The sequence below is a fragment of the Podarcis melisellensis genome, assembly GCF_964234715.1.
Source record: "Podarcis melisellensis genome assembly, chromosome: 3".
NCBI lineage: Eukaryota > Metazoa > Chordata > Lepidosauria > Squamata > Lacertidae > Podarcis > Podarcis melisellensis.
Genome location: NC_138530.1, coordinates 874,444 through 899,611, shown reverse-complemented (window position 1 = coordinate 899,611; position 25,168 = coordinate 874,444). Strand labels below are relative to the sequence as shown.

Sequence of the window (25,168 nt, the reverse complement as noted above, 5' to 3'; positions counted from 1 at the left end):
ATCTCGCTTTACTGGCCGAGGGAGCCAGCGTACAGCTTCCGGGTCATGAGGCCGGCATGACTAAGCCGCTTCTGGTGAACCGGAGCAGCGCACGGAAACGCCATATATCTTCCCGCCGGAGCAGTACCTACTTATCTACTTGCACTTGACGTGCTTTCGAACTGATAGGTGGGCAGGATGTGGGACCAAACAACAGGAGCTCACCCTGTCGCAGGGATTCGAACCGCCAACCTTCTGATTGGCAAGCCCTAGGCTCTGTGGTTTAACCCACAGCGCCACCCGCTTCCCTGGATGCAGCCTAGGATAGCATACTTGGTGCCACTGCAAAACATCTGTCTCCACCATTCTCAGCTTTCCATTTGGGCCACTGAGGCTCCACAACAGCCCAGCAGAAGAGCCTCTTCTGTGCAGGAATGAATAAGCAGAAACAGTCACTCTTGGATCTGCATGCGGCGGATTTCTGACCCTTATTTTGGCTGCTGGTCCCTTATTTTCAAATAATGTAAGTTGACAGCTGTGGCCAGGCGGGACCCGAGGGGGGAAGCGGCGGAGCGCTAGGACCCGTCGGCACGGGCGGCGCTGCCTTTCGGTCTCCCTCTCCCTCTGGCGCCCCCTGTGGGCGGGAGGCGGGCACTGCTGGCCGATCGCGCCCGAGCCGAGCCGAGCGGCTTCGGTGCTGCAGTGGCGGCGGCGGCGGCGGCGGGCGAGGCCTCCTCCTCCTCCTCCTCCTCCTCCCCGGGCAGGGCAAGGCGAGCGCAGCGCGGAAGGAGGAGGCGGACGAGGAGCCCCCCCGGGAAGGAAGCAGCAGCTGCAACGCCAGCGCCGGGGAGCAAGGTAAGGAAAGAGGGGGGGGAGGAGGAGGAGGGGGTGCAGCAGCTGACAGTTTGCAGGGGGGGCCGGGGGGAGTCCTCGATGCCCCTCTTTTGGGGGGGCGCTGCGTTGACATGCTGCTGCTGCTGCTGCAGGGAAGCGGGCAGAGCCCACCTCGCCCCCCCCCGGCCGCCTTTCTCGGCTTGCATTTTGCAAGGTGCCCAAATCGCAGCAGCAGCAGCAACTCTGCCCCCCCCCCCGCTTGTTGCATTGGGTTGCATTGCACGGAAATGGGAGGCTTTCCTCCCCCCGCCGTCCGCCACTTGCTGGGATGGGTTGGAAGGAGGGAGGGGGGGTTGGCAGCGCCTCCACCTCTCCCCCCCCTCTAGAAGTTCAAAGGGGTTGGCACGGGGACTGGCAAGGCTGCATGGTGTGTGGCCCCCCCGTTTTCCACCCATCACCCCCTCCCTCCCTCGAGATTCTGCCCATTGGGTTGAACTTGAACTTCACGTATCTGGCAGGGGGGAGGAGGGACAGGAAGGTATCTTGGCGCGGGGGGGGGGGAGAGGAGGCAGAGTGCGGCGAGGCGCCCCCCCCTCCTCGCCTGTGTTCGTGTGCGCGCCTGCGCCGTGCGGTGTGCCCGGGCGAGAGGGAGGGAGGGGGGTCGGCTGTGATTATTTATTAATTTCCCCCCATTTCTGCAGACGTGTCTGACCCGCGTCTGCTCTATTGGGGGGGGGGAGGTTTGCAAAGATGGGAGCCCCCCACCCCACTCCATTCCCCACCCCCCGAGCCAGGCATGGGGGAGACCCGGGGGTTCCCCCAGATCGCCTCCGCTTCCCGGGTTTGACATTCTGCTGCCAAGCGGGCGGCAAACATGGCAGCCTGGCATGACCCTCGGGGGGGGCGCCCCTCTTTCCTTCCAGGGCGGGGGGGGGCAGGAGAGGCGACGAGAGGGATCTGGGGGGGGGTCTGCCTAGGAGGGGCGGCGAGGGGGGAGCCTAACTCTCGCCCTCCCCCCCCGCACACCTGTAGCTTGGCCCGGCGGGGGGGGTGGAGAAGGGAGGCTGGTGCATTTCCCCCTCCCTCCTCCCTTGCCTCGTTTTGGCGGGGGGGGGGCGGCGGAAATGATGCATGGCGAGCGGGCGCCTGTTTCCCTGCACCCCCCCTCCCGGTTTCGGTGGCGGAGTGGGGGGGGGAGCCTGGCCCGAGGCTTCCCTGCGGGGGGGGCCCGAGGCGCTGCCTGTCACCCTTCTCTGCCCGGGGCTGGGGGGGGGCGGGCGCAGCTGTGTCCTTGAAGGCTTTGCACTGCGGCTGGTGAAGGGCGAACGTAGAGGGGGGGCTGCTGCTGCTGAGCTCCCCACCCCTCCCTAGCAAGGCAGATCCGATACAGGAAGCCCCCCCCACGGTCTGGATTCCCACCCCCACCCCACGCTCCGTGCAACAGACCCCCCCCGGCTGTGCCCCCTCCGTTGCGTGCGGGGATGGCTTCGCCCACTGGCACGGTGCCAGCCTCCCAGCTCCGCCTCCTTCCCTCCCTCCTGCTCTTTTGGAAGGGGGGGCTTTGCGTGCTGCTGTTGCCTCCCACCAGTGGTTGGCGGGGGGGGGGGGGAGATGGGCACAGCCCTGCAGTCGCGGAGGGGGGGGCTCCAATGCCCCCTGGAGGCCCAGGAAGTGCAAGAGAGACCCCCCATCTGGGTAACCTGTGGCAAGAGGCAGGTCAAGGGCAGCCCATGCCAGCGTCACCCTGATGCCCCCACCCTCACCCCACACCCTGCGACATCTCTGCCCCCTGCCAAACTCCAGACTCCCCTGGGGGGGTTCCTGCTGCCAGGATCAGGAATGCCCCCCTCCCTGCCCCCCAAAGATGACAATCTCCCTGCCCACCCTTGGGCACCTTTATTTAAACGCTTGCCAAACTTTTGGGGGACCCCCGAGCAGCACCCTGTGACCCACTTTTGGGCGAGGGGGGAAAGATTGGTGTGCCCCTCCCTGTGCCAGGCTGGGCTTTTCTGTGGGGAAGGGGCAGCTAGGAGTTGGCTTCCTTCTTGGCGGGAGCCGAGGAGGGTGGGCAGTGAATGGGGCCAGGTGGGCAGGGCATTGGCGCACCCTCAACCCTTGTGCCATCCCACCTGCCTGCCCACCTTCCTTGGCACCCCCCCCCCCCCCGTCTCTGGAGGGAGGGGAGCAAGATTCCTCTTCTCCTCTCTCTCCTCCTCAACCCCAGAGCCAATTCTTCAGCCCAGCGGCTTTGAAAAGGTCTTGACAATAAGGGGAGGGGGCGACCTTTTGTGAGCCGGAGATTTGGGGGGGGGTCCGCTCTCCCTAACCCCTCGCCTGCTGAGTCAGCTGGAAACATGTTGGCAGGGGCTCTTTCTCCTTCCAATTAGATGTCTAAAAACATTTGAGGGGCTAATGGAGGCCAGGCGGCTTGCCTGGGGTAACTTGCAGGGGAGGGGGCAGCTTTCCAGCCCCCCCCCCGCCCTTGGGATAGCAGGATTAGATTCCGGGTGAGGCGGTCCCTGGGCTGGGATAATCTCTTATAAATTTCTCCTGGAGGGAGCCAAACTTTGATTGTCATGAGAAATGGGGAGGGGGGGCGGGAGGCGCACAAAGGAATGTTTGCCTTTAGAAAGTTGGCAGGATCCCATCTTTTTTCCCCTGCTCCTGCCTCGCAAACATCCTTTGGAGGGTGGGAACCACCTCTCGCCCCCCCCCCCCGCCAAATCCATCCTCCTAACATTTACAGTCAGTTCTTATTTTGATAGCGAATCTCCTCTTTTGCTCCAGGGGAGGGCAGGCATTTCCTGGGAGCGTGCAGAGTTCTCCGGGGCTGCCTTGCTTTGCACCCGACACACGGGGCCTCCAGCTCTCGTCAGCCGCTGTCCAAGGATGCTGTGGGGGGGGCAGTGCCTTTGGGAGCCGGGAGGGCAGACAGGTTGCGACCCCCGGCGGGGGCCTCCTGACCCCTCCACCTGCAAAGGAGGCGGCTGCCTTGTAATTCTCCTAATCCAGAGCAGCAGGCCTTCCCAAAGGGAATCCCCGGATGAGATAGCATGGGGGGGGGGACGGGGGCTGCTGAGGGCAGGCAGGGAGGTCGCCTGAGGGCACTGGAGCCATTTCTGACCGGCTTCGGATGCTCTCTGCTCTCCATCTGGACCCGTGGGGGCTGCAGGTTAATAATAATAATAATAATAATAATAATAATAATAATAATAATAATTTATTAATACCCCACCCTCCCCAGCCAAGACCGGGCTCAGGGCGGCTAACAACCAATATTAAAAACAACTTGATTGAAACACAACTTAAAAACAAGATTAAAATACAACATTAAAACATTAAAATGCAGCCCCCCCAGTACCCATTACCACAACAGATTCAGGGGGGGCCCAAACATCTTTTATGGGGGTTCTACTTGCTTGTGTGCTTCTCACCTGTACAGGAGATGCTGTCCAGGCCGCAGATTCTCGCAAGAAGGTGGCATTTTTCCGACCAGTCTTTGTTTAGGAGTGTATTTGATCCCCCCCCCACTTTAAAGCAACTAATTCAAATCTATATTAAGGGAGGAATTCACTGAGGCGCTGTGTTCACTTGTTCCGTCAGGGCCTGTTTTTCAGCCGGACGGAAATATACCCCCATCTTCCCTCCCCCTGCCTGCTGTTCTGGGGGTTCCCCCAATCAGTTTTTTTTTTGGGTGGTGGAATCCCCATGGGGCTAGTGGAGGTCCTTGCGTGTCCCTTCTGGTGGCAGGACTAGTTGGCTGAGTGTGGCCTGGCGCACGTTGGGAACATGTGAGGGTTTTCTTAACGGTGGTGCAGCCCCGTTAAATGCATTTGTTTCTCTGTGTGTGTTTATACTGGACTCGCATGCCGCCTTCCTGCCAAGGCACCCACGGGTGGCTCACCATCTTTAAACGCTGCAGCAAATCCGTTATCTCGACAGCAGAGGTGGCCCCGTCCTCTCAGGCTGGCCAGGAGCTGGGGGTCTGTGTGCTCCCCGGCCAGGACTCCTTCGCTTCTGCGCCAGAAGGCTGCATCTAGCTCCATACTGTCTGCACTGAACGGCAGAAGCTCTCTCCAGGTTTCAGGCTGGAGTCTCTCCCACACCTGCCAATAAATGCTCAGGATTGGACCTGCTTGCAAGGCAGTTATTTATTGGTCCATCTGGCTGCAGCAAATGGGGCCTGAGAAGTGGTTTTCCACTTATGGGGCTGGAATAGATTCCATACCCTCCAACATTTCTCCAATGAAAATAGAGATGTCCCATTCAGTAATGGTGATTTTACTATTTATTACTATTTATACCCCACACATCTGACTGGGTTGCTGCAGCCACTCTGGGCAGCTTCCAACATATATAAAAACACAATAAAACATTAAGCATTCAGACGATTCAGGGGTTGGATAACTCCACACCCTCCAACATTTCTCCAGTGAAAATAGAGACGTCTTAAGGAAAAGCAGGACATTCCAGGATCACTCAGAAACCAGGACGGCTTCTCTAAATCAAGGATGTCCCTGGAAAATAGGGGCACTTTGAGAGTCTGAGATTCCCTGCTTGAAACCCCAGAGACCTGCTGCTGCCAGTCAGTGCAAGTGGCCCAGAGTGCTGGGTTTTGAACATCCATCCCGCAGCTTGCTCCATTCCTCAGGGCTGCTGCGAAGGCCTGACGCAGCCTTGCTAGCGAGAGCGTCATCTAGAACCCGGCATGGCCCTAATTTATTTACTTGCATTTATATCCCTCCTTTTCCTCCAACGGACGCAGTTCTCCTTCCCCTTTCTCACTTAATCCCCGCAACAACCATGCATTGCAACCCCACAATTTCTGTATTGCACCGGGCTGGACTGGATGACCCTTGGGGTCCCTTCAAACTCGAACCATTCTATGAACGCTGGGAAGTTGGTTGGGCCGTGAGAGGCAGTGGCCAGCCTTCAAGGTCACCCAGCGAGAGCACCATGGCCAGGCGGGGATTTGAACCCTGGCCTCTTAGGTCCTGGTCCATTGCTCTAACCACTGGACCACATCATATTGGAGCCACGCCTCAGGGAGGGCAGTGATGCTGGCATTTCCCTTCCTCTTGCTGCCCCAGAGTCCCTAGATGCAGAGAAGGCCTTCTCCTTATTGCTACGATTCATTGCATCTGCCCCACTTTTTCCTCCAAGGAGCCCCATGCGTGGTCCTCCCCCTCCTCATTTAATCCCCACAACAACCCTGTAAGGTAGGACAGGCAGGGCGGTGATGTCGCCCAGCGAGCTTCAGGCCCGAGCGGGGATTCGAACCCAGGCCTCTTCCACAGTGACCCACATGAGTGGGTCACAAGCTCCTTGTCGCCTGCCACAGAGGGCAGAGCTGGCTGGAACCGAAATCTGCTCTTCCAAATCTGACTTGGATGAAGGAGGCGTCTGGGCTGGGCCCCTTGATCCGTTTCAGCTTTCCTTGGGGGCCATGTGTGTGTCGCTCCCCCAGCTGTGGGGCAGAACGGCTTCTGCAGGGCAGCTGGGTCTGTTCTGCCCCCCCCCCCCGGAGTCACAGCTGATGCTGTGAGGAAGCAGCCCCTCCGCAGTCCATGCCTAGCCTGCTATGTGCTGGAAGTCAGAACCATGCGCTGTGGCCCAAGGGGAGGTCTTGCGCCCTAGACAACACCTTTCCCCCTGGGGAGATCTGGAGGGGTTTCGGGGGGGGGGTCCATCTGGGGTTCCCTCATGCGGCTACCTGGGCTTCCCAAGCGCTTGGGAGACATAGACTCTGCTGGGATCTTGTGTCTGTCTGGCAGTCAGGATTGTGCTCGGGGGACGCTTATGTAACTGTGGTCTCTGCACCCCACTTTTCTCCCTCTAGGGAGCTCAAGGGGACCTCGGGGGTTCTTTCCCCCACCCTTTACCCTCCCAACAACCCTGTGAGGTAGGTTAGGCTGAGGGGCGGCGACTGGCCCCAGGACACCCGGTGAGTTTCACGGCTGAGCCTTGTCCGACACTCCAACTGCTAGGCCACGCTGTCGCTCTTCCTGCATTTGCCCCCTGGTGCACAGGAGAGCAGGATGCCCAGGGAGCTTCCTCTCCCCGAAGACGACCCATGCCTGTGGGGCTGCTGGGACGGGTGTTTCTCCAAGACTTTGGAGCTGGCAGACTTTGGAAGAAACCCAGGTTCTTCTTGCTCCTGGCTATGGATTGACGGCTGTCTGTCAAGAGTGATAGCAGGGCAATTCTGCGTGCCTGTGCCCTGTGGGTGGCGCTGATTCCTTCCCTCTCCCTCACTGGCCTTGGGCAAGTCACCTCTCTTGGCTCAGGGGGGAGGCAGAGGTGGATTTAGGGGAGCACGGCTGGTTTGCCCGCACAGGGTGCCGGGCCAAGAGGGCACTGCAACAAGGATGGGCAAGGGGGCGCGTGGTGGAGGATTTGCACAGGGTGCAGTGTTAGAAACTCAGGTGTGTAAGCTAGGTGCTTAAATCTAGGTAACCACAACAGAGTGTCTGTTTGCCAGGGGGCTGGACTAGATGCCTCTGGGGACCCCTCCCAAAGCTACACTTCTACAATTCTATGCTCTCCGCGACATCGCTGGGCTGCTCTTACAGCAATTCACTTGTCCCAGGATGCAAGAAGAAGAACCACACACAGTGGAAATGGATAGTGGAGGTTTTCACAACCTGGTGCCCAGAGATCTCCATATAGTCATCATTCGACCTGTGCCAGTAGCAAAACGCGCCTGGCTAATTTCTAACACTGAAATGTTTAAGCCCAAAGTCCGCCACTGCGGGGAAGCACCATCCACAGGCAGGGAGGGCTAGTGGCCAGAGTGAGCTCCCTTGGGGTGGCGCATTGGCAGCAGCAGCAGCAGCCCAGAGCTCTGGTCTGAGGATGCCTGTGAGAGGGGCGGGGGAAAGATTCTAGTAGGGTCTTGGGATCCTCTGCACAGCCTTGCCCAACTGGGTGCCCTGCAACCCCTTCAGCTCCTGCTGAAACCTCCCCTCTCGCAGTTTCCAGCAGCTGGTACCCAGAAGCGTTGTTGTCTCTGACCGCAGAGCCACAGCAGTGCCATCCATGCCCATCTCCTCTGTGAATTGGCCCAGCCCTAGGTTGGCAGCTGTTGTTGCCTCCAGTGGGAAGGAGTTCCAGAATTTAACTGTGTGAAGGAGCACTTCTTTTTATCTGAAGGATGCTTGCTTGGGCACGGCTGATTTCAGGGGCCCCCTGTGCGTCTGGCCTCCCCGAAATCACCACCTGGTGGGGGCTGAGCTGAGCCACTGTGGCTTCTCTTGTCCTCCGGTGTCCTTAAAGGCACCTCCTGGCATGCGCTTGGCGCCGTCCCGTTCGTGAGCACCAAGAGCATCAGCTGCGCCAGCCCTGGCAAGGGGGTTCCATCCAGTCCTGTTTCCAGATGCCCCCAAGGGGGGCAGTCCTGCTTGCAGGGTTAGCGCAACAAGCTCTCCTTTCCCCTCTGGGGATTCCCAGGCGCTGGCAGGCGAAAGTGGGTGCATTTAGCCTGTGGGCACTTTGCTTGGCACAGGGAGACGGGAGGCACCTTTGGGTTGGGTGGTTCTGCATGAATGGAAGTTGCTGGAAACCCCAGGAGGGGAGAGGACTCTTGAGCACGGATCCTGCTTTCAGGTTTCCTGTTCTTGTTTGGGTTCTCCTGTGGCATCTCTTGGTCTTTGGACTCCACTGTTTACTGTTTCCATCCTGTGCACATGATAGAATATTACGTAATGTGTGTGTGTGTGTGTGTGTTTATCTCTCTGCGAAACCTGCCGGCCGACAACAGAAGCCTTCCTGCGAAGTGTGCTCTGGCCCAGGGAAGCTTTTCCCAGGACAGAGAAACCTGCCCTCCTTTAAGGCAGACCCAACCTCTTTGCCGGGACGTGAGTGGCGCTGTGGGTTAAACCACAGAGCCTAGGGCTTGCCGATCAGAAGGTCAGCAGTTCGAATCCCCGCAATGACGGGGGGAGCTCCCGTTGCTCAGTCCCTGCTCCTGCCAACCTAGCAGTTCGAAAGCACGTCAAAGTGCAAGTAGATAAATAGGTACCACTCTGGCAGAAAGGTAAACGGCATTTCCGTGCGCTGCTCTGGTTTGCCAGAAGCAGCATAGTCCTGCTGGCCCCATGACCCGGAAGCTGTACGCCGGCTCCCTCGGCCAGTAAAGCGAGATGAGCGCCGCAACCCCAGAGTCGGTCACGACTGGACCTAATGGTCAGGGGTCCCTTGACCTTTTTAACCTCTTTGCCATTCTTCTCTGCAACTGAGATGGAAGACACTGCTCTTCTTTCCCTGCAGTTTCCCTTCCCTGACATCTTCCCTGTTCTCCTCGCCCTGGTTCTTGCTCTGGGTTCGAGAGCTACCCCGGGCTGCTGTTCTGCACATGTTTGCAGGAGGTTGGAAACGGCGATAAGACAGAACACATTTTACATTTGATGCGTTTTCTTGTATTCTCTTGCACACAATTTGGATGGGATCTAGAATTGGAGAGGGGGAAGGAATCCCAAAGGCCATCCGCTCCAAGCCTTTGCAATGCAGGAATTGCAGCTTGTGTTCTGAACAGAAAAGCGGGAGATCTGCCCTGAATACAGTAGGCACAGTGCCAGCTGCCCTCTCTTGCCCCTGTGGGCCTGTCCCATGCCAAGGCTCTGCTCCCAGCTGCCCTTTGGGTGCCCCTGCCCTGCAAGGTGGGGCTGGAGGAGGGGGGAGGGTCCTTTCGCTGGTGGGATCCTGCAGGCAGCAGCCAGGCTGTTTTCCTGGCAGCCGGCAGAGAAAGACATTTTTACTCTGCTGGGCTATTTAAGGCATAAGTGACTTTGGCGGCTGCTATGGTTTTTTAATTATAATTCTGGTTTGGGTTTTTGTTTTTTCTAAATGTAAACAGCCCTGGAAGCACGAGGAGGTGTACGAAATACTAAGAGAAATAAGTTCAGCCGTTGGCTCTTGAAAGTCTGGGGTGCCTAAAGTGTTGGCCCCTGCGCTGTGGGGTGGGCTGGGCTAGTGGTTAGAGTGCTGGACTAGGACTTGGGAGAGACCAGAACTCCCAAGAACCTCACTGGGGGATCTCTGGGTCACTCACTGCCTCTCAGACTCGCCTACTTTGCAAGGTTGTTGTAAGCTCAAACTGGGGAGGGGGAGAAGTATGTGCCCCATGAAAAGGGGAATATAAATGCAATAAATAAACATAAATCAGTAAATAGAATGAATTGATTTTAGAATGCATTTCAATTAATTGATTGTAAAGTGTTACTTTTATTGTTGTTAGCTGCTCTGAGTCCGGCTTCCGCTGGGGAGGGCGGGATATACAGTGGTACCTCGGGTTACAGACGCTTCAGGTTACAGACTCCGCTAACCCAGAAATAGTGCTTCAGGTTAAGAACTTTGCTTCAGGATGAGAACAAAAAACTTGCTCTGGCGGTGCTGCAGCAGCGGGAGGCCCCATTAGCTAAAGTGGTGCTTCAGGTTAAGAACAGTTTCAGGTTAAGAACAGACCGAATTAAGTGCTCAACCGGAGGTACCACTGTAAATAAAATTTTATTATTTATAATGAATAAATGACCTCTTTCAGTGGCCCTGACTTTCCAGGCGGCCATTTCGCCTGGCACTTGTCTGTATGTGGAGACTGCATGAACCTCCTTCTTTCACAAAGTTCTTCCTGCGTAGGAATCTCTTTTCTTGAATCCATTGGTCTGGGTCCTGCTCTGGAGGGTAGGACTCGAACCCACCGCTTTGAGTGACGAGAAAGGTTGATTCCGACTCCACCTCAGGAAGAGCCTTGTGAGACTGGGAGATGTTGGGCAGTGGCACCGGGAGGTGGTGGAGGTTTTTGAAGAGAGGTCGGATGGCCGCGCCAGGGATGCTTTAGCTGAGATTCCTGCCTTGCAGGGGGTTGGTCTAGAGGACCCTCAGGGGTCCCTTCTGATTCTCAGGTTTGAGAGCATGATCCTGCTTTAAGCCCTGGGAGGCAGGTCTGGTTTCTGGACTTGTGTGTTGGAGGGCCTGAAATCGGGGCTGGTTTTGTTGTCCCCCGAGACTCGGTGACTGGTGGACCACTGACTGCACCTGTTGAACTGGCAGCAGATTCAAGACACACAACTCGGAGCCATCAATGCCTGGCTTAACTCAGGCGTGGGAATGTCGAGTTGGAAGGGGTGCCAAAGACCCTGTAGCCCTCCCCCCAACAGTCTGGCCCTGACTAGAGACTCTCCCTGGCATTTCAGCCTTGCCCAGTTTTGCCTCTGGCTGTGGCACTCCTGTCCCCACTTGGGTGAGGCTGAGTCCTCTCGCCACAGGAGCTTAGCAGGGCTGTGCCAAGGGGGGTGGGGTGGGCGGCCAGCCGGCCTTGATAGGGGACCCCCTCTATGTGAGTAGGGCTGCCATGTGGCAAAGTGGGGAGGGGGCTTTCAAGCACCTGGCGAACACCTCCTGAGATGGAGAGCTCCTCTTTGGGCTCTCCTGTCTCCATCCTCGCCTGCCCCCCTCCCCCCCAAACCTGGCTGATTGGCATCTCTGCCTTCTGTGTGGGAGGGAGTCGTGCAAAAAGGCTCCTTTTCCTCGTGCGTGTGTCACACCCCCTCCCCTCCTTGCAACTCCTTGAGGCTTTGCCGCTTGGCAGAAGAGCTGCAGTGCCAAGGAAGGGGGTCCTTTGCCCTGTGGCTGTGGCGAAGACGAGAGGGTCCTTGCGGAGTCAGGAGAGCGCATCTTGGGGCAGCCGAGAGGTGAGATGCTCAGAGCTCGCGATGGGACCCAAACCTGTTTGCCAGGGGGCCGTTGAGTGGGGAGGCTTCCAGTATCCAGGAATCTGATTTATACAGACTACCAGTCTGTCTACATTCGACAGCAGCGATGGCTCTCAGGCAGGCAGTTTTTCCAAGCCCTCCTTGGAGATGCCGGCAGCGTAACTTGAACCCGGGATCTTGTTTTGTTGGCAAGGCAGCAGGTGCCCTGGCCCTGTGCTAGGACCCTTTCCCATGAGGGGGGTGGGCTTGGCACAGGCAGTTCTGATGGCTCCTTCTTGGGTAGGGGGCTTCCTCTTAGCCCCCGTCTCTGTGATGCTCAGGGGAGATCCCAACTTGACTGTTTTGAGAGCTGAAGGAAACCGAACCCCAGATCTGTTACTCTTTCCCAGAAAGCTGCGTTTCCGGGTGTGTGTGTGTGCAGTGTCTCTTTGCATCTGATTTGGGAAGATGTCCCCTTGTGGCAAGGGACGTGGGTGGTGCTGTGGGTTAAACCACAGAGCCTAGGGCTTTCTGATCAGAAGGTTGGCGGTTCGAATCCCCGCGACGGGGTGAGCTCCCGTTGCTCGGTCCCTGCTCCTGCCAACCTAGCAGCTCAAAAGCACGTCAAAGTGCAAATAGATAAATGGGTACCACTCCGGCGGGAAGGTAAACGGCGTTTCCGTGCGCTGCTCTGGTTCACCAGAAGCGGCTTAGTCCTGCTGGCCACATGACCCGGAAGCTGAATGCTGGTTCCTTCGGCCAGTAAAGCGAGATGAGCGCCACAACCCCACAGTCGGCCACGACTGGACCAATGGTCAGGGGTCCCTTTACCTTTACCCTTGTGGCAGGAGGGGGTCCCATTGGGGGCCACACCTTCCCTTTTCTTGGGCGCTTCCTTTAGACCAGTGGTTTCCAAGGTGGGTGCTGGGATTACCGGGGGGGGGGGCGGTTCTAAGAGGTGAGGGGATGGCAGGGGGGTCACTGGAGGGGTAAGTGTGTATTGGACTTTGAAAAGATCATCAGTTTGGGGGAGCCTATTAGTTGATTTTGAATAGATGTGCAATAAGTTGCTGCTGTTTGCACAGGGTTTTTGTCTTCCTTGGTTGGGTCTGCTGTTCTGAATAATGCTTCTTATGGGGTGGGGGGCACAGGGGGAGGAGTTTATGGGACCAAGGGGACAGGCCCCAAAACAGTCTGGGAACAGATGTTTCCTGGAGTGTAGAATTAGCAGAGATGGCAAAACTGGCAGCCCTGATAAGAAACATCTCTAGTCTGTTTACGAAGTTACTTTCCAAAGTGAAGTACGCAGCGGAGTTTGAAGTTTAAGGGGAGAAAAATAGCAGAACATATTAATAAACCTGTTAGAGAGGATGAAAGGAATAGAGAGATGGTGGAATTGCAAGATGCAGTTGTCCGAAATGTGTATTGCAAACATTGTTGGTGGGTGAGCAGGAATTCATTAGTATTGTGGAATTTGGGATAACGGATGGGTGGCAAAATGTAACTTTTAAGGTTGAAATAAAATAAAATATACCCCCCCCAAAAAAGATGCTGCAGTGGAACTCATCCGGAGTCGCTGCTCCCCATAGCCAGATCAGCCCCACACCGAGAGCAGAGGGGCAGGGAGGGCTGGGTGCCCTGAGCCTTCGTGGGCACCTTGGGGGGCTGGCAGGGGCTGGCATGTGAATTTGGGTTTGGGAAAGAGCCAAGGGAGGCTGCTCAGATTCTTCCGCAGCAATCCCTGCCCACTTGCAGGGGGCATTGAGTGCCACTCTTGGTCGGATGTGGGTCAGATCTTGTTCCTAGCCTGGCAGGGGGCCGGGGGGGGGGGGTTGTCTTCCGCCTGGGAAGGGCTGATTCCCTCTCCGCCTTTCGTCCCTTTAGCTGCAATTCCTTTATGGTGGGGGGTTGGGCGACAGAGGGGTCGCATCCTGTGGCCCTTTGGCATTCCCAGGCAGAGGGTGGACCACAACCATTGTGTGTGGGGGGGACACACACCCATTTCCAGAGTCCTTCCCCCGTTGCATTGGAGGTGCCCAGACTGGAGGCCTCTGTTGCATTCGGCTCCTGATTCATAGTGTTGGAAGGGACCCCCAGGGTCATCCAGTCTGACCCCCGCAATGCAGGAATCTCGGCTCAAGCATCCCTGACAGATGGCCCTCCAACCTCTGCTTAAAAACCTCCAAGGAAGGAGAGCCATTGCGAAACAGCTATTACTGTCAGAAAGTTCTTCCTAATAATAATAATAAAAATAAATTTTATTTACACCCCACCCTCACCGGCCAAAGCCAGGCTAAGGACAGCTAACACCAATAAAATCACAGTAAAATCTGGCGGTTTCCTCATTGCGAGAAGTGAGGTTGCAGGGAACCAGGCAGAGGGCCTTCTTGGTAGTGGCACCCGCCCTGTGGAACGCCCTCCCTTCAGATGTGAAGGAAATAAGCAGCTATCTTCTCTTTAAGAGACATCTGAAGGCAGCCCTGTTTAGGGAAGTTTTTAATACTTAATGCTGTACTGTACTGTAAGTTTTTAATACTTAATGCTGTACTGTTTTTAACACTTGATTGGGAGCCGCCCAGAGTGGCTGGGGAAACTCAGCCAGATGGGCGGGGTATAAATAATAAATTATTATTATTATTATTATTATTATTATTATTATTATTGGGGAAAGAGGGGGGGAGAGAAAGGGGAAAAAACCAATTTAAAATACAGGTTAAAATGCAATTTAAAATGTTTGAATCTCCTTTTTCTTGTAGTTTGAGTCTTTTGGTTTGGGTCCCAGATTCGGGACTAATCTCCTTGAAGGAGCAGATGCAGTTGCCCCCTCCCCACCCTTTTGCCCTTGCCCCTACCCCCCCCCATTGCCCCTTGTGCTGCGCCAAGGCCTGTTCCTTCTCCCACCCCATAGCTCTTGCCCTGCCAACGGGTGCTGAGGGTGGGGGTCTCTGAGCCAGGTGGGGACCTTTCCTTCTGCGAGTGACCCTGGCCCCCCCAGCACACCCAGAGCCAAAGCTGTGGCTTGTTAATGACTGCCCCCCCAGGCCTGCGAGGGGCTCTCCCTGCCCCAGTGCTTGAGCGCCTCTTGCCCTGGCCCTGGCCCTGGCCCTCTGATCGCCTCCTCTCTTCTGGCCCTTGCAGGTGGCAGGGAAACCAGGACGGATCCATCCGCAAAGGGGGGCCCTCGGCGTGCCAGCTCTCCCGCTCCCCCCGAAGCCTTTTGCACCTTGAGCCCCCCAAGGGGACCCGCCTCCCCCCTGCCGCTTCGCTCGCCATGCCGTCCAATGGGGCCATCGACACCAGAAGCCCCTCCGCCGACCGGGAGTCAGCCGATACTCACAAGGTAAGCGGGGGGGGGGGGGCAGCAGGGGCGCGCTGTGATTGGAAGGGTGGCAGCAGGGCCAGTAACAGCCTGCGGGAGAGCTCAGTCCATGGATCTCAAGGTCACAGGTTTGAGCCCCACGTTGGGCAAAAATATTCCTGCATGGGGGGCGGGGTTGGACTTGGGTGTCCCTTCCAACGCTGATTGCACCTGTGCAAAGTTTGTGCTGCACGGCCTTCCCCAGGGCCAGGGCCTTTTCAGTGATGGCTCCGACCTGGTGGAATGCTCTGTCCCAGGAGACCAGGGCCCTGCAGGATTTCACTTCCTTCCGCAGGGCCTGTAAGACAGAGCTATTCCGCCTGGCCTTTAATTTGAACTTTTATTTCCCTTCTCTTTCCTCCCCTTTTATGAAGATTACCTGCTCTGAGACCCCAGAGCTAATTCTCCCCTGGCCTCCTCACTGGCCCAAGCAGGACCAATTCAGCCAGCTAGCCCTGGGGATTATCTAATTGATTTTTTCTTTTTTTATTGTTATTCATGTTTTTATGCTGTTTTATAATTAAGTGTTTTAAAGTGTTTTAAATTTGTTGCTAGCTGCCCTGAGCCTGGTTTTTGAACCGGAAAGGGCAGGGTATAAATAAAAAATTATTATTATTATTATTATTATTATTATTATTATTATTATTGACTGGTATGGAGAGGTCTTCTCTGTCTTCTCCAGCATCGGGTTTAACCCAGCTCTGGTTTTGGGGTGGGAGCGTCTGCATTACGGGGGTTTGGGAAAGAGCCAAGGGAGACTAGATGACCCTCAGGTGCTTTCCCGCTCCTTTGATTCTTTAATAATGAGATGGGCAGCTTTGAAGTCTATGGGGCAGAGGAGCAGCCTGGGCTTGGAGGGCGGCAGAGGCGGAGGAAGAGAGAGCATTATGGCATGGGCTTTGCCTTGCTTCTCAAACATAATCCGTTCCGGAAGTCCATTCCAAAACCAAAGCGTTCCAAAACCAAGGCACTCTTTCCCATAGAAAGTAATGCAGAACAGATCAATCCATTCCAGACTTTTAAAAACAACCACTAAAACAGCAACTTAACCTGGATTTTAGTATCTAACAAGACCATCGATCCATAAAATGAAAGAAATAATCAATGTACTGTACTATAAAATAAATAAAACCGTATTGTAGATGATAAAAATTAAAATTAAAAATTGGTCATACCTGCACTGATGATTGCCATTGTTTGGATGGGGGGATTTTATCCATTTCCACAGTCACACAATCAATCAATCAATCAATCAATCAGTAGCTGAACTGGGATCCACACAGCCGCAAAAACAAATTAACCAGAAAAGCCTCAAAACAAGAAACGCAAAATAAATAGCAAAAACAAAAGCACCAAATATAAGCTCTGAATATCAATTCAAAACACTGCAATCGGAAACAGAAGACTTGAATCACAATGGGGGGGGGGGGAAGGATGCAAATTAGCAGCGCAACAGGAAACACAGGGGGACTAAAAATGGAGCACGTTCAGCTTCCGAAAAAAGTTCGAAAACCAGAACACCTACTTCCGGTTCTGCAGCATTTGGGTTCCAAGTTGTTCGTGAACAAAGGTACCACTATAATGCCGAGCCAAAAGTGTGTGGGTGACCTCAGAGTTGGAAGGGACACCCAGGGCACATCTAGTCCAGCCCTCTGCAGGGAGCCCCTGGGGAGGTTGCGGTGCAGGAGAGAGGATCCTCTGCACATGCTCCGTTCTCTCGTGAGAGGCGGGCAAAGGCCTGGGTCACGCAGCTGGTAACATGTGGGCATTAGAAGAAGCCTCAGCTGAGTTCTCAGAAAGGCCCAGGGAGGGCCTTGTATTTCTGTGACACGTTCCATTCACACAAATCCCAAAGCGTCTTGCAAACATCATTAAGTACAGCATAAACTGTATGCTATAATTAACAACACATCAAAAAAGCAGTTACAATCTTTGAAACAATTTTGGCATACCGGCAACTAAAAATACTGTGTTTTATTTCATACAATTTATATACTACTGATTGGTTAAGAAAGGGAGGGAAAGACCCAAAAACCTCCACGTGTTTTAAAGAAAGCATTAACATTATCAATAAACCTTTCTCTCTCCCTCTTTATTTTGAATTTGCATTTTATTTATTTGTTAACATTCTTATATTACATCGGTAAACGTTGTCATATGACATTACAGGACTTACTATAATATAATTTCCAACATGTATACAAAAATTATATACACATTTTATATACCTAGAAAGAAAATGAAACAAAAAAGAAAAAACAAAGAGAAAAAACAAAAACAAATCCCCCCCATAAATCTTTCTCAAAGTTAAATTAAAATAAAAATGGACGGGAAATGGACGATAACACTCATTCTCTTCCTGAATGTCTGGACGGGCTTGTCTAAACACGAATGCTTTTAGCAGGTGCCAAACACAGGGTGGCAAAGGCTCAAGTGGCGGGGAGTTCCAAAGGGGAGATGCTGCCGCACGGGAAGATCTGTGTATTTACAAATGCAGAAGGGGGTATCATGTGCCAGTTTGGAATGGGATAATGTTTGGAGGGGAGACCACAGAGAGGCAAAGCTGTCATGCGCATGGGGGGGGGCGGAATGCAGGTGAGGCGTTCCAGGAGCAAGGAAACCGGAGCGAGAGAAAGAGACCTGTTTTTGCACCGGAGGGCAGGGAGCCAGCTGGCACAGCTTGGCTCATGCCAGGACTGACTCAGGGTTGCTCTGCTGTGTCCTGAGGGTGCCGAGCTCCAGAGCCGCTCTCCATTGAGGCGTGCGTTCTGTGTCCGTGGGGTTTTCCCTACGGCTCGGTTCACGGCTTCCAGCTCTCTTGCAGCCCCCACACCTGGAAAGCTCTAAAGGGGCAGCATTCAGGCACTGCTGCTGCTGAGGACCATCCGGGGACTGGCACTCACCCCGCAAGTCTGCCACTTGCGCTGTTCTCTCACCCTGGCGCAGGAGCCCGCTAAGGCTGCACGGGAGGCTCCAGGGCTCGTGCAGAGGGCTCCCTGCGGGCTTTGGCCTGGCCCTCCCTCCCCTGTTCTGCGCCACAGTCTCTCGGGCACCTGTCCCAGGTGACATCTGAAACGGGGTTTTGTGTTTCCACTGCATGTGTGCGCCGGTGTGTGCTCCCCCTGCACATTCTCCCTCTCTGAGCACAGCAGAACGCGCGCACATCCAGGTGGAAGATTCAGGACAGAGGAAAGAGAACTTTTCCCCGCAGCGCATAGTTGGAACTGTGGAACTCCCCGCCACAGGGCCTCGAGGGCCTGAAAAGAGGATGAGCGATATCGATGGCCCCTAGACAGGATGGCAATACCTCTGGAAACCACAGGAGAGGAGAGTGATTCTCTTTTGCCCCCCCTCCCCAGCACCTGTGCCCAGGCTGCCCCAGAGGCGTTCCAGTATCCTAGGCTCCTGCCAGCTGTTTCCGTCACTTGCTGCCTGCTGTGCAGCCCTGTTTCTGCAGGAGAATCTGGCCCACAGAGGGGGGGGCTGTTCCCCTGCCCCCCCCCCGAACAAGGGAGTTTCCCCTGGAGCTGTTTGGCAGGAGCAGCAGGAGGGAGGCGGGTTGCAGGGCCCCCGGGGGCTTTGCAGGCAGCCAGGTGGCTCTCCACACCTGAGGCACAGGTGGAGCAACTTGATTTATAGGGGGGCGGACCCGATCCGTGCCGGCCGGAGGGAGGAGCCTCACTGCACAGGGGAAGACGTCTTTCCTGACTTTGCCCTCGGATCACATAGCAACCCGCCTGCTTGTTTGTCGGCCGGGCCTTCAGGCTGTGTCTTCTCCACCAAGGAAGCATCTTCTCTTCCTGTCCATCTTCTAGAGCACCTGTCAATCTCGAGAGAGAAGGGAGGGCACCTTTGGGGGTCAAGTAAAACGGCTGGATTAGCATGCGCCACAAGCCTGGGCAGCGTGTCTGGGGGTCCTGGGCTGCCCTGGCAACAAGACCCTCCCTGTCAGACTCACTGGTGGGGGTCCAAAGGAAGGCAGAGCAAGATGTTGGGCACCAGCTTGCAATAATAATAATAATAATAATAATAATAGTAATAATAATAATTTATTTATACCCCACCCATCTGGCTGGGTTTCCCCAGCCACTCTGGGCGGCTTCCAACTAAACATTAAAATACAATAATTCACCAGCTATTAAAAGCTTCCCTAAACAGGGCTGCCTTCAGATGTCTTCTAAATGTCAGGTAGTTGTTTATCTCTTTGACATCTGGTGGGAGGGTGTTCCACAGGGCGGGTGCCACCACTGAGAAGGCCCTCTGCCTGGTTCTCTGTAACTTGGCTTCTTGCAGGGAGGGAACCGCCAGAAGGCCCTCGGAGCTGGACCTCAGTGTCCGGGCAGAATGATGGGGGTGGAGACGCCCCTTCAGGTATACTAGACCAAGGCAGTTTAGGGCTTTCAAGGTCAGTGCCAACACTTTGAATTGTGCTCGGAAACATACTGGGAGCCAATGTAGGTCTCTCAGGACCGGTGTTATGTGGTCCCGGCGGCCACTCCCAGTCCCCAGTCTAGCTGCCACATTCTGGATTAATTGCAGTTTCCGGGTCACCTTCAAAGGTAGCCCCACGTAGGGCGCATTACAGTAGTCCAAGCGGTAGATAACCAGAGCATGCACCACTCTGGCAAGACAGTCCATGGGCAGGTAGGGTCTCATCCTGCGTACCAGATGGAGCTGGTAGACAGTCACCCTGGACACAGAATTGACCTGCACCTCCATGGACATCCATGGACCTGCACCTGGTCCTTCAGGGGCACAGTTCCCCTGTGTGCTGCTCAGATGAGGACTTTCCTCCATCTGTCCTGAATCTCCCAACATCTGTAGGTCTTGGCTTACGAGAGAGGGAGGAAAACCTTTCTCTGTCTGCTTTCTCCAAGGCGGGCCTGTTTTAGAGATTTCTGAAATTACGCCCGGCGTGATTCCTTTCCAGCCTTTCAACTACTTGTCGCTGTGCATCTCTGGGGGGAGCCCTGCTGCTGCTGCTGTGGCCCTTGGGCCCTTCCCACAAGCAGGGGGGACTGTAGGAGAGGAGGACTGGGACTGGGTGAGCCCCCCTTTGGTCTCATCCAGCAGCCAGGCTCTCTGGACGGCCTGATTTTCCTTCCCGTTTTATGGAGGGATGAAAGGAGAGGTGGAGGTGGTGGTTTTGGTGGTGATGGAGAAAGACTCGCCTGAGGTCGTGCAGAGAGTCTCTGGCCAAAGTTGACGGAGGACTGTGCAGCTGTTGCGCGTGTTTTAAGTTGTGAGAGACCCTTCTCTGACCTGCACAGCTCCAAGCACCTCCCCGTGGTCTCAAACGATGCCTTAGGCCCCAAGACCTAAAGCTTTCATCTGGTGGACTTTCGGGAGATTTCTGTATCCGAGTTGGAAGGGACCCCTAGCGGTCATCTAGTCCAACCCCCTTGCCAAGAGAAGAGGGGCTTTGGCGTCCCGGCTCCCCATGGAGGCATTTTAGGCCTTTGAATGTGCAGCAGAGCCAGTGCGCAGGGAACTGGCCGGTTTTGAAGATCCTCTTTGAAAGCCCCAACACACTCTGAGCAAGCCTTTAGGCTACACCAAACTCTTCATCGGGATAGGAGGTCTTTGGAGCAAAAACCCCAAAGAGAAGTGGGGTTTGGGGCAGTTTAGGGTGCTGGCTGTGCTTTGGCCGCTTCAGGGCAAAGAGGCAGGAAGGCTTTTTTGTTTGGGGGTGCTCAACATCCTCATTGGGCCAAGGAAGGCTGCCTTGCAAAGTCCACAGGTCTCTTGGGCACAATTTCACCTTCTCCTGGCAAGGATGGGAGGCAGGTGTGGGTTGGTTAGTTTCTTGTTTCTGTTGGGGGCTGTCGCCATGCTGGGAAGGGGCTCAGCCCCTGTTCCCTTCCTGGGTGGGGCCCTGATGTTTGTTCTGCAGGTTCATTCAGGGGCCACATTCATTATACTAATCTGCACAAAATATGCTCTTTAAAAAAACACCATGTGCTGGTTTTTTTGGGGGGGGGCGGAATGACAAATGCAATAAACCCCGTTGGCTTCAGAACTATATTTTCTCACACGCAATAAATAAAAACGAGCATCTCAAAATGTTCTTTCAAAAAGCAATTGAGACAGTCATTACAGTGGTAACTCTAGTTGCGGGCATGATCCATTCTGGGGTGCCGTTCACACCCCGAAGAGCCCGCAACTAGAGCGGTGCTTCTGCGCAACCATGAAGCGCGATAGAGAGCTTCTGCTCATGTGCAAAGCATGCAGAATGCTTCTGCGCATGCGGCAAAACTGTTTGCTGCATTCGCAAGCTGAAAAGACGCAACATGAACCTAACGCAACACGAGGTATGACTGTATAGCAGTGCACTAGCAAGGGCTGAGAAAAACATGATTTGAATCAAATTCCTTCATTGGCAAGAGCTGGACTCTCTCCCCCCTCCAAAAAACCCTCCGGTGTGGCAGGATAAGTGTGTTCCTGTATGCCCTTGTGCCCCTGAGCGTCACCTTGCTGACCCACAACCTCACCTGGGGTGATCTCTTTTTTCTTTTTTTCAAAATATTTTTATTCAATTTTCTTCAAAAGTAACAAAAATAAAAACAAACAATAACAAATACAACAGCAACAACAAACAAAAGAAAAATATACACAAAAACAATATCAAATCCAAGTCCCGTGATCCCCCGCGCCATTCCTTAAATTTTCTTTTCTGCATATCATTTCCATTGCAAATTATTTTTTGCTTCAAATTTCCTACAAGTGTTCTTAAAATCCTGCCAATGTATCAACCTTTTTACAATTCTTTTGCAAATACATCATTTGAACATTTCCCATTCTTTTTAAAAAATTCTTGTCGTCTTGATTTCTGAGTTTTCCAGTTACAGTCATACCTCGGGTTACAGACACTTCAGGCTGCGTTCTTCAGGTTATGGACCTGCCGAAACCCGCAAGTACCGGAACGGGTTATTTCCAGGTTTCGGGGGTCGCGCATGCGCAGAAGCGCTAAATCATGCTTTGCACAGAAGCGCCGAATCGCAAGCCGCATGTGCACAGATGCGCCGCTGCGGGTTGCGAACGCTGCAGGTTGCAAACATGCATCCTGCACGGATCACATTTGCAACCCGAGCATCCACTGTAGTTTCACCATTTCAGCACAGTCCATTCACTTGGTTTGCCCCTCTTCTCTGGTCGGAACGGCTTCCTCTTTGCATCTTTGGGCTAACAGTATCTGGGCATGAACAATTTATTCTGGTCTTTTGGAATCTCCGCTCCTACCTGTGGTGACCCCCCTCTCTCTCTCCCTCCCTCCCCAGCAGGGTGAAGAGGACCCTGATGAGAACCGCAGCAAGGCGGAGAGGCCAGACGCAGGGATCCCCGCCAGGAAAGCAGGCCGTCCGGGAAGGAAGCGCAGGCAGCCCGTGGTGAGTGGGGGCCCAGGAGCCGTTGGGGGGCGAGGGTGACTGGGCATAGGCGGACCTCTTGTGCTTGCCGGTTCCCATAAATGCCGGCCCAGGCACGGTGGCCGGCGCTGGCAGAAGGTGGAAGCCTCTGTGGAGCAGGTTTTGTGTGCCTCCTCTTGAGTAAGGATCCAGGAGGTGGCATTGGCCGAGTTACACAGCAGGGGAGCTGGGCGCTCGGCTCTTCATCTCCCAATTGTGAGAGCAGCGGGGGATCGGGGCTCCTCAGAGTAGACCCGTGGTCTCGGCTGGTGTGGAAACCAGGCCACGGAAGGAAGGAAGAGAAAGTCCCGCATTCTTGGGCCTCCCTGAGAGCCGCAGATCCACGTGTGTGCCTGCAAAGCGCCCCCGCCCCTGCCCTGCCCCCTCCTGCTGCAAAGAATACGGCTCCCGGCGACATCCCTCTCTGGAAGCGTGGGCATGCGCAGACATGCCCGTCACCTCTGGCAAAGCGCACAAATGCTCCAGTGAATCCGCTCCCGCAGGGGATGTGGAAGGAGCGGTTTTGGATGCCTCGGCTGCTTTGAGTGAAAGAGCCTCACGTTCTTGGCCTCGTAAACTGGAGTTCAGGAGAGGCGCCGTCTGCGAGACGCTTTCCCGTAGACACCGCCAGGCGCACGGGATTGCGCTGCTGCCCGATGGTTTCCTCGCTGGGCAAGGTTAGCAACGCCCCTTTTGACCCGCACAGTCTCCCCAGGGGGATTCCCTTTGTAAGAGGAACGGCTGGAAGACCCCCATCTCCCCCATGAAGAAGTCCAAGTGCTGAGATCTCTTTCGGAAGTTAGGCTGGCGTCTCCTGAGGACGGAGCCTTCTCAGTGCTGGCCCCCCTGGCTGTGGAAATGGCCCTGGGGATTTCTTCTGTGCAGGAATTTCTTTTGCCAGATGGGATGGGGATTCTTCAGTTGCAGTTCCTGCCTTGCAGAGGGCTGGACTAGGCGACTCGTGAGGCCCCCTTTGAACGCTGTGCTTCTCGGTGTCTCATCCGTCTGCAGCAGAGGGTTCCCAGGGGCCAAATCTATCCACCTTTACATCCTACATTAAATCAGCGTTTGTTTTGCATGCACTTTTAACTGAAATGTGCTTGACGCTGGCTGCTCCTCGGTTTCATTGCGGTTCTTGATAGCTTGTGTTGTCGCCTGCTGTTCGTTGTTTGATTTCTCGTATTGATTTTATGTGTGTGTGTATTTGAAGCCATGTCTGTGTTTTAATCTCTGTACGTTGCTTTCCAAATTGCAATGAGCTGGCTGACTTGAGGGGCCATCGAAGGAGAGGGGAGAAGCCTGAGGGGCCAGTTGCATGCATTTGCTTTTGCTCGCTTTTTGGAAGTGCTTTGGAAACGTGTGAACTGGTTTTTAAAAAATGTACCTGGCTAAATGGGGAAAGGATGGATGTGCTAAGGATGGAATTTCCCCCCTGTTTAAACAAAGATTCTGTTTTTATTTATTTTATTTTATTTTTAACATCTTTGTTGAAAATTCAAGAAGTACATAATTATATGTGCGCTGAACATGGTGAGAATAAATAAAAGAGAGAGAAAAAGAAGGAGAAGCAGAACCCGTGTAGAAGGGAAAATAAAGTGGGGAGGGAGAAAAACTCAAAACTGTGTAATTTACAGAGTTGTACTTCACCAGGTCTTAACCTTTTACAGTATTTGTAAGAATGGATTCCAAGTATCATTGAATTTGTCCATGGCAAATCTGCGTTTATTTGCAAGTTGTTCATATGTTGTGAGTTTGTATACGTCTTCAACCCAGTCGTAGAAGGGAGCTGCATTTTAATTTTTCCAGTTCTTCAGTCTCCGTCTTATTGCCATGGTAAAGGCACAGAGAATCCACTCGTATTGTCCTTTTGCAGGGTACCATGTGCTGGCTATATAATTCAAGAGGATGTTTTGCTCTGTCAATGTAAGGTTGTTCCGTACAGTTCTGTTGATAGTTTGAGTTACCTTCTGCCACAAACCTTTCAACAGAGGACAATGAGAAAACATGCGTTTTAGAGAAGCATTATCCCTGTTGCATCTCCAGCAGTTAGATACCTGAGGTAGCCCTTTTTAAAAACAAATATAATGGGGTCCAGTATATTCTAAATATTATGAGCCTCCATTTAAGGTCCAGAGACACCCTTGTTATAGCAGTTAAGACGTGATGAGCCTTTGGACAGCGGAACGGTCTCCCTCGGGAGATGGTGGACTCTCCTTCCCTGGAGGTTTTTAGCAGAGGTTGGGAGGCCATCTGGGATTCCTGCATCTCAGGGGGTGGGACTGGATGACCTTGGGGGGTCCCTTCCAGCTTTGCAGTTCTCTGGTTCTCTTTCTCTTGCGCTGCCTATGGAGATCTTCCGCTGTTTCTCCCTCCCTTGTGGGGTCTCTGCTTTGGGTCCTGCCAAACACCCCAGGCCTTTATTGGGGGAGGCCTAGGTCCTGGTTAAGCACCCAAAACAGGTGGGGTGCCCAGCCCCTCCTCCTGCCCCTCTTTTTTCCATATAATTTTTATTGAGTTTTCATATTTAATTACACCTCATTTCACAAATCTGTAACAAAAAGCATTGCTCAGACAGAGCATCAACTTCCTTCCCCCCCTTTCTGACTTCCAAACACTTTTTTACTAAATTCTCGCATTTCTATAACCACTTTTTTTACCTTTTTTATGATAATTACCTCCTTATATGTAAATTGGATCCTTATTTTCACATTACAAAACATTTCAATTTAAGCCTACGAATGTTTTCAAGTGTTTACAATTTTCTTTCATATAAAATATAAATTCGCTCCAGTCCTTTTGAAACAGTTCGTCTCACAGATTCCGGATCTTCCCCGTCAGCTTTGCCATCTCCACATATTCTACCATCTTTATCTGCCAGTCTTCCAAAGTAGGAAGTTCCTGCTGCT

At 54.0% G+C, this 25,168-nt stretch overlaps 1 protein-coding gene across 4 annotated transcripts in view; it reads left to right on the top strand.

Annotated features, from left to right (window-relative positions):
* Nucleotides 1-665: 665 nt before the first annotated feature.
* DNMT3A (DNA methyltransferase 3 alpha) overlaps nt 666-25,168 on the top strand; it is an 88,394-nt gene continuing 63,891 nt past the window's right edge. For 3 of the 4 annotated variants that reach the window (XM_081903851.1, XM_081903849.1, XM_081903848.1), the window contains exons 1-3: nt 666-834; nt 14,640-14,841; nt 22,137-22,244. In XM_081903851.1, the coding sequence (XP_081759977.1) occupies nt 14,773-14,841; nt 22,137-22,244 (177 nt within the window). In that variant the 5' untranslated portion in view covers nt 666-834; nt 14,640-14,772. The remainder of the gene's footprint in view (nt 835-14,639; nt 14,842-22,136; nt 22,245-25,168) is intronic. The other variant, XM_081903850.1, reaches the window with a different exon arrangement.